The sequence below is a fragment of the Cyprinodon variegatus genome, unplaced genomic scaffold, assembly GCF_000732505.1.
Source record: "Cyprinodon variegatus isolate N-32 unplaced genomic scaffold, C_variegatus-1.0 Scaffold676, whole genome shotgun sequence".
Lineage (NCBI taxonomy): Eukaryota > Metazoa > Chordata > Actinopteri > Cyprinodontiformes > Cyprinodontidae > Cyprinodon > Cyprinodon variegatus.
Genome location: NW_015151129.1, coordinates 119,347 through 128,604, shown reverse-complemented (window position 1 = coordinate 128,604; position 9,258 = coordinate 119,347). Strand labels below are relative to the sequence as shown.

General features: G+C 36.7%; 1 protein-coding gene across 1 annotated transcript in view; it reads left to right on the top strand.

Annotated features, from left to right (window-relative positions):
• The first annotated feature begins 1,142 nt into the window (after positions 1-1,142).
• The window catches only part of zbtb47 (zinc finger and BTB domain containing 47), a 29,920-nt gene continuing 21,804 nt past the window's right edge, over positions 1,143-9,258 (top strand). Inside the window, exon 1 of the mRNA XM_015394170.1 lies at positions 1,143-1,425. Coding sequence (XP_015249656.1) covers positions 1,423-1,425 — 3 coding nt within the window. The 5' untranslated portion in view covers positions 1,143-1,422. The remainder of the gene's footprint in view (positions 1,426-9,258) is intronic.

Below are 9,258 nucleotides of genomic sequence, written 5' to 3'. Positions count from 1 at the left end.
GTCCAAGATAAGTCATTACAGTTAACATAAGCCTGAAAACGGGCGGATTTATTGATATTATTAATAAGTATTTTGTGCGCACGTTAAACTTATTGCGTGGCCACGAAGTAGTATTTCGTGTGCACGATAAACTTATTGCGTGGCCGCGAAATACTACTTCGTGGCCACAATTAAACAGTTTTTTTGTCCATGTCATCAGAGGGGCTCCGTACTATTAATATGCTCTACATATATTCCTTTGGTGCTGATCTTTGGTGACTTGCTCTTTCTTTGGAGGGTGTAAATGACTGACAGCTGTCCAGTTGGTGGTTTTAAAGGTTTTCGCATCAACAATTCTGTATTCAGTGACAGCTGTCGTCATTTCTTGGATATGTTTGTTTGTGTTGTAGGCTTTGAAGCATAGACTCAAACTCTTGAGTGATCGTTGCTCCACAATCTTCTCCAGGCTGAGGGTTATCTGTTTTCCTTGTGCATCCACCCTTTTCTCCCCTTCCTCCAAACATCCATTAATATGCTTGGACCTAGTACACATGCAGCCAGTATATTCTTCAGTATTAATATCTTGTGTTATATCCCACCTGCTTAAGGTTCCTGTCTCCTAGAGAACTGTTAGGTAAGGTAACAGCCCCTATGGATTTAAAAAGATAAAGTAAAAGAAATTTGAATTAAAATTGCACTTAATCAGTTTTCTATAAACTTCCTTCTTTTTGTCACACTGAATGTCATTAGCTATTCCTCAGACTCATAAAAGTTAAAATGAATATTGACAGTGATTGCATCTGAAATTATTTTAAATTTTAACCCTGTTAAAGAAATTATATTTCCAATGGAGATGCATCATTATAATGGCGCTACCTGCGCAAAAAAGTGCGCCTGTGTCACTATAGTGGTGCACTTGGATTTGCAGTGGCTGCTGTCATGTGGGAAATCAGTGAACTCTCTGACCTCCGCACGTGTCTACTCGTTGCCTGACGTCACACTGTTCAGCATCAGGAGCCCACCACACCTCTATGACACGCCGCGTGCAGCAGCCTTTGCGCCATATGGCCGCTGCGCGACCTTCGCAGTTCCTCTTCCTAAAAACTTCACGGACAGTTTGAAAAAAAATAAAAACATCTATGAACATAACCACCCCCCTTCCCCGTTTAAAAAACTGCACCGTGTCCCTTTAAAAGCGTCTTACAAAAAGCCCATATGATCCCAGAGCTCCAATCACCAATTCCTCCTGCAAAAGCAGCCTCTGCATTTTTGTCCGTCTGAACGGCTACAGTCCGAGCAGGGAAGCAGACGGAGAAAGCAAAAATAAAAATAAATAAAGCTGCAGAAATGTGACAATCCAAGGATCGTTTTCATGGCGAAGGGCAAACCGCAGCGAAAGGAGTTATTTCGGGACTCCTTGGAGCCTCGAAGCGCTGGATCAAAATGGTAGGCTGCAGGCTGCATTTTTTGTTTATTTTCTGTCCCCTTTCCTCATCTCTGTTGCAAGTTAAGCCACTTAGCAGGCCGGTTGGATTTGATGGATTTCATCACCCCTTGCAGGATGTTCGCATGTTTTTTTGTTGGTTGTTGCGCTTGCAGAGAAGTTTGCAACTTGTGCAGAGCACTGCTGGAGTTGGTAATAAGGCAGCCCTGAAGAATTCAGCTGCTTCTACCAGAGCTACATTGATGCACATAAGGAGTTAAATTTCTTAATCTGCAACAACCATTGAGGTCATGACAAGTGCAGATGTTCAGAGGACGAGTGAAAGTGAAGGTAGCACATTTGTCTTCAGCAGTAATTGTGATGCATGGTTGGAGGATCAGCTGAGCAGAGAAGAGAATAGCATCTCACCTTCATGTTTTCAGAACTCAATCTGGTTACAGCTTAAACACAGGTGCATCTAATGAAAAATAAAAAGTTATGCATGTTTAATTTACAACAACCAGAGATGTATATTTCATGCATTTATTCTATTGATTACTGTTAATTTATGTAAGTACGGTTGTTTTAGTTAATAACTTTAATGAATGGCTGTTTATGGTGCTGCAATCAAGGAAATCAAAGGAAAGTTTGGTGGAAGGAAAAAGTTGCAAAATCAACATAGGTAACCTTTAAGAGCTGTTGGACACCGATATGACTGTTGCGTTCCTTTGTTTTATCACTTCCTGAACCAGAAATGCAATATTAGAACGATTTTAACAGGGCTACAGAGCAAAAGTATTAGAACAACATTGCTTATACATTATTATTCATAGTTTAATAAAGGGAAAGATTTTCATTAGCCTTTAGAGATTTGCATCAAAATTACATTTTGTGACGACCTAAATTACGCTGCTTTGTATGTGATGGACCTATACTTCAGTTTCACATTTTTGATAAATTACTTTTTCCTTTGAGATGCAGCTTTGAATGTGCTTGCTAGTGGTGCATTGTGCCATGTGGGTCACTTTAGATATATCATTGTCTCTGAAATACAGTTCTTACTTTTTTACTTATATACTGACATATGTTCAATTTTTAGTGATATTTAGATAAAAATATTCAACATTTTTAAAAGCATGTTTCTTCTGCTGCTTAAATAATGTTTTTGTTTTTTTTATATTTAAGCCAAATTAATTGATTTTTTTTTTATCTATGTAAAAATATCCTATCTATTTAGCTATTTGCAGATCTAGCTCCTAGTTAGACCAAAGGCTTAGACCGTTTGTTTCAGAGAAGCTAAAATTATTTTATGGTTTGAAATCCTTCTAATAAAAACAGAGTTCAATAACCTAAGATGTTCATAATTTGCTAATCTATCATTCATTTTTTAGTGCAGTAGTGTACATTTCAGATACTGCTAAACACGATAGATAGATATAGATATGATTCTATTTATCATCAGAAAAAAAAACAAGAAAACGAATATCATAAATAAATAAACCAAGAGAAAAAATGTCTGCTTCAGTCTGATAGTGAAGCCATTGGTCCGCTCTGGCTCCAGGGTCATTTCAGGATGCCTCATTAGGAAAGCATGTGGAGCTGGATGCAGTGGTGGAGTAATCCCAGCGTTCCCTAACATCTGGAGGCTTGGGTTAATATCTGGGTCAGGTCAGCAGGTTTAGTCCTGGTGCTCGCTGGGTGGCTTCTGCCGAGAGCAAAGAGGAACACAGAGTTTGGTTATTGCTCTGCTTTTCTTTTTTCTTTTTTTCCTGTTTCTGTTGGGAGGACATGAGACAGAAACTGCAACCTGTTTTTTGTGAGTATGATGAATCCTTGCTGATTTAGAGATGCTGTCTTTGATAAATGCACTAAATAGTTTGTGCACCTCAAACAGGGGTCAGTTTCATGTAACTAGTCTCCTGTTTCTCATTAGCCTCATGTTACATAACTAATTGTTATATTACAGGAGGCTTTCAAACCCGAATTTAGAATAACAGATGTAAAAACTTCAAAGAGAGGCAAAACAAATGAACAGAAACCCCAAATAGCAACAAAACATTTAGGAAGTAGAGTATTATAGAATATTTGGCCACAGAGGCATGATGGAAAGCAAAACGCAGACAAAAGAAAACAAGCAAATTCAAATAAATTTTAAATGTTTGCAAATTCTTCTTAAACACGCCAAAAAAAAAAAAAAACTAAGCTGACCACAAATAAATAAATAGAAGCCAGAATAACAACATGCAGACAGCGACCATCACAAGTTCTTATAATAATCTCAACCAACTGTTAAGATGAGACAAACTGGGAAAAATGTCAGTTTAGCAAAACAAAATAAAGAAAATTACTTAAAAGATGACCAATAGTGACCCACTATTGGTCATCCAAACTCACTCAACCACAGACGGATGCATATAACTAAAAAATATAAAAGATCTTCACAAGGAGGGGAAATTTCACCCAAAATTAATTAAATTGGGAAATGATATTGCAGAAATATTTCTTATTTAATTACTTCATTTTTCTCCTGCTTACTTTAATGATTATTTTGACATACTTTCTTCATGAAATGAAAAGAATTTTAAAACTGTTTCCTATTAACTTAAATATCAACGTACTGAGGCTGTGCAGCCAAAGCAAAAAGAAAATACACCAAACACCAATTTAATGGTTTTATTTTTGTTGTTGTTTTATTTTATTTATTTATTTTTTATTTGTGACCTGAAGAGTTGATGCATATGAGTTATTTTAAATGACTCCTCAGGCCAATACACAGCACTTGACACTATCAGTGCTACAAGTGGGGCTCCCCTCTTGGAATAATGGCCGAGGGAAGAAAAAAGTTTAACCTTCTGAGGAGGCTAAAAAGAGAAAATGTGAAATGGATAGTGGGCGAGGAAAAACAAGAGTCGATCATGGAAAGGAGTTTGTTCGTTGGCTGGCTGTTTGTTGACTTTCTCGACAGTGCTGCAGCGCATGTGGCCACTAGGGGCGCTAGACATAAAAATTACAGTTCTAGCGCCACTTGTGGTCAAAAGTTACATTGCGTGCCTTTAGAAATCTGTAAAAAGTGAGTGAAATACTGTCTTTAATCTATTATAGAGTATCAGCCAAGGAGGTTGCCATAGCATCTTTTAAATGAACATTCATGGCATTTCTGCCAATCCTTGACTTCTCTTTGTAGAAAGCGATGCACGGCTTTTGTTAAACCGTTACAGAGCGTCCATTCCTGAGACCCGACTATAAACTACAGCAGGCATCCTCATGTTCTGGTTGGGGTTTCTGAGAAACTGTGACCGCCCTGTAGCTGCTGCTGATTTATGCTCCAGAGTTTAGAAGCCCTGGACTTCACTGCGAAGACAGCAAGGTCAAACACACCGAGGTTATATAAGGTTGCCTTTGTTCCTGTTCCATCAAATGACGAGCTTTTTCTAAAGAGGGCTTTGTTTTTACACTGAGATAAAGACACATGGTTTTTACATGTGGACATATTTTTTCTTGTTTAACTGTTGCTGGTCTGCTGGAGAGGTTACTGTGAGAAGAAGGAAAATAAAGAACATAAATCTGATTTGTTTCTGTAGTCGTTCAGCATCAGAAACACTGAGCTACTTTTCTGGATTTCTATCCTTGGATTTCTTTCTTTTTGAAACTTCAATTATTTTTTTTTTTGTGTGATATAATGAGTCTACAGTGAGTTCTACAGGGGACAGTGAAGATAAAATGGAGATGAACTTTAGTGGGATTTTGCAAAGGTTTGCAAACTGATCTGGATGTAGTTCTTTAACTTCATTGTCTGCCTGCTGTCCTGCATGTTTTAGTATCTCTACACACCTGACTTTTTTTTTGTTTTTGTTTTTTGTGCAGTGATCAGGTCAGTGTGGATGCTCAGATAAGGCATGTGTCTGACTTTTTCAAATTACATTTTAACCACAGACGTAAGCGGTCCTGAAGCCGATTCCTATTAGACCTTTTGGAGTGGGATTCCAGTGGGATGAGGATTACATTTCACTTTGATGTCATGTTCCATCAGATTTTTCACAGTTTTGTGCTGCCCATCAGGAACTAAAGCAACTTGCAAAAAAGAGAGAAACTGAGCAAAAAAAAAGTAGTTTTTGGTCTTAACTGAGTCAGGTAGATAAGAGGATCTGCAAATTGAATGAGTTTTTGCCCTTAAAAAAAACGAATTGGATATTATGCAATTTAAATAAGATAAAGTTATTTTATTAAGGAGAACTGAATCAGCAAATGTTCCTACTCATCTGCTAAAATCAAGGGAAAATACACTATACCGAATTGATTTGCTCATATTTCATTTTTCAGTGATGCAGAGTGGAGAGATATTTAGAACTTAGAGCTTTTTAATAAATAGTAAAAACTTTATTCAGGCATAATTGAAAAGCGTACACTCCCAAAAAATGACTCGTTGGATCAACTCAATTGAATTGACGGCAGTTTTTCCTTCCAACACGTTTTTGCTAGCAGAACCAAATCCACATTTATCTGTATGGTGTCATTTTATTGAATCCGTTCAACACATTTTTTTAACAAACTTTTAAAAGGAAATTAATCCGTTCAACACATTTTTTTAACAAACTTTTAAAAGGAAATTAATACATACACCAAATGTTTGGTTTGTTCCACTTAATAATATCTAATTCTGTTGACCTATATTTGTCCCTGCATTGATTTAATTAATGTTGAACTAATTTGAATAACCCCAATGACAAATTAATTGGTTTTATCAACTCAAAATTGTATTTACTTTAAGAGCAGAAACCGTTTTTGTTAACAAACTTTCATACATGACACAAGGTCAACATAACGTTGACCAAGATAGAGCACCCTGTGATCGTGGATCTGGGCCTCAAGATAACTAACTCCACTATCTCTTTTAGTTGTAGAATTAGCTGCCATGCTCAATGCTTCTCTGGCAGATGTGCTTCGATAATTAAATAAGTAATCTTAGCAAAGACCAGTTTTAATGAGCATTGCAAAGTAACCTAAAATTCTTCAGTTCACTTCCCCGGAAGCTCACAAGGCAGCCTTATAGTGAACTCAAGAATTTAAGGTTACTTTGAGTCATGCATAAAATGTTCGTACATATGGTGTTACATCAATTAAATATTACTAACTAATTCTGGCACCGATTACTTTAAGTATGTTGAATGGTAAGAAATTATGTCACCTCAAAGAAGGGGTTTAATAATTTTTTTGAGTGTAGGAACCATCAATACATAGAAATAGTTAGCATAGTAAATGTCGTATAAGACCCTTAAAACAGAGGATAGAATACTGAATAAACCAGGCCACTGTGGAGTTGTTAAAATCTCTACTCAACCATTGCTGGCTGTGTCTTCTTATCCAGTTTCCGGTGCTGAAATGGCCGTCATGATGCTAAAATCAGATCCCTGAAATCCTCCTATAAAGCGTTTTGCTCTCCTTTGATTCACACACACAGCACCTGCTGACCTGCCTGCTTCTGTTGTGCTATTTGTCCATGTTTTATTGTTGTGCTGTGTTTGACTACTCTTTATTGCCTTTATGTAGATGCAGGTCAGTTTGTAGTCACAAACAGTTTTAATCTGAAATCGGATACACATCATATTTTATAGGTAAAGGGAATGACTGTCCACACACAAAACAAATTCATAAAAAAATATATTTGAGCATTAAGAGCTCTGCAGGTAAATGACCCCAAATATAAATATATATATAGTTTTTTTGTTTTATTTATTTCCAACTGTGACTAGACTAATGTCAGTCAGAACTAACTAATTTGGAACTTTACCAGATGCTGACATCTGGTATTACTTCCATGTTCTATGTAAGTAAATGTTCCTTTCCTTGATGGTGATCGCATTAAAGTAGTAGCCTCAGCGACCATGCAGAAAGAATGATCAGATTTTTCCAAAAAAAAACAAGAGTTGAGCATCAGGAGCTATAGTGTGAACATGGCCTAATCATTACATTTTTAGTACAACTTGTGCAAATGTTGCATGATGCATAAGATATATTTGACCTGTAGGTTTCACACCCCTTCATGGGAATGCTTGATTTATGTTTTTTAGTGGGTTCGATGCTGAAGCTCAAAAAAGCAGTGACGAGATTTGATGCTGAAAAAGTAAGAAAACAGTCTGTGTTAATTAGGGCTGAAACAGTTAATTGGATTGATTTTCATTAATCTATTATTGAAATAATCTTCAACTAACTTAGTAATCGATTAATCGATTACTAAGTAAATCTAAAATAAAGACAAAGTTTTTTGAACTGGGAGTCAAAATTTCACAGCACAAACATGAATCTAAAAAAAGTACAATAGAGGAATCCTGAAATCCTTGAATATTTGGTTAGAATGATACATATGTAGTACTCTATTGTGTAATATTGTTTACTGTTGACTGACACTACAGTGTCCTTAGATGTTTTGAAAGTAGATAATACATTCAGTGGATAACAATTTAGATTATTGTTTTAGATTTTCTGTTAGTCTACAAAAAGGAATACAATAATAAATAATAATGAAGTTCTTTGGGAAATGCCTCTTTTTCTTTGTTTTCCTTTTTTTTTTTTTCAAATCCTCATTTGGAAAAAATGTGTAAAATGTCCCCACCTTAACATGAAATGACAGAACTTATAGATCTGCTTTTAAATAACTGTTGAGAATATAAATCTTTCTCTTTTTCTCCTCACTGGTCGTTGCTTTAGAAAACTGATGCTGTTCTTCCCATTTCCTTCTCTGTCCTCTCTGACCTTCCCCTGGAATATCAGCTGCCTCCAAACGTGCACACAGACAAATTACTGTTGGACTTGTCTTGAAAAAGCATTCTATGTTTAAAGCGAAAAAAAGATGTCTAATATATTATTGTTTTACTCCATCTATTGTCTTTGGGACTTTCTGCACCTGCTCTCTGTATCTTTAAAGGTATAGAGGAGGATGTTGTTTTTCCTGGTGGATCATTAAAATAAGTGATCCTAATAATTGTCAATCATACTGGTAATATGTTTACATAAGGCCGTTCTACGTCCACATTTTCACTTACTTGTGGTAAGTCTGACATAATGGAAAAAATTGCAAATCTTTTGGAAATTAAGCTTGCAAGCTTCTTTGCAAACAGCAACTTTTAAACGAGGAGAAATGGTATCATGCATGCAATAGCACACGTTTAGTAGGCGTTTCCTCTCGGGAGCGAGTACAGGGTTGTTCATGTGCATTTTTTTTTTGTCTTTAAGTGGAGAGTGTGGGTTTTCAAATATTCGAAAAAAATCCTCCACTATAACTTTAACAATCCTATTGGTATTTTTTTTCTTTGTTTTTTTTTTTTGCCCTGCAGTAAGTAAAAAAAAAATGTAAACAAAAAAAAAATATTTTTTGGCAGGTTTGAATTTTGCTTTCCCTGAATACACAAATGTATTTACATTAAAACCAGAACAATTGTATTGTGGCTGGATCGCATAAAGTCTGATATTTAGGTTTGAGGTTTTATTTTGGTAAACTGCAAAACAGAAACTGTTTTGGGAAAATGGTAATTTAGTGGCCATTTCCTTATTTCTGCCATTTCATGTTTGTTTAGCCGGTGGTTCTGCAGCCCGGGCTGCAGTGTGCCCATGCATGTGGTGTATTGGCTTGGGAACAACGTGTTATGACTCCAGCAGGGCTATACTGTGTGCAGCATTGTGGCGTGTGGAAGAGATGCCAACACCACAGTCCCCCCTCCTCTTGGCGAGGTTTCCTGACTCAGCATTTCCTATACCAGATCACTGGCCCAGACACAAACTTCCTGGCACAGCATCAGTGTTGGCACTCCATCCCTGCTCCTCTCAGCCTGCGTGCAGAACCTCTTGGTTATCCAGCTCGC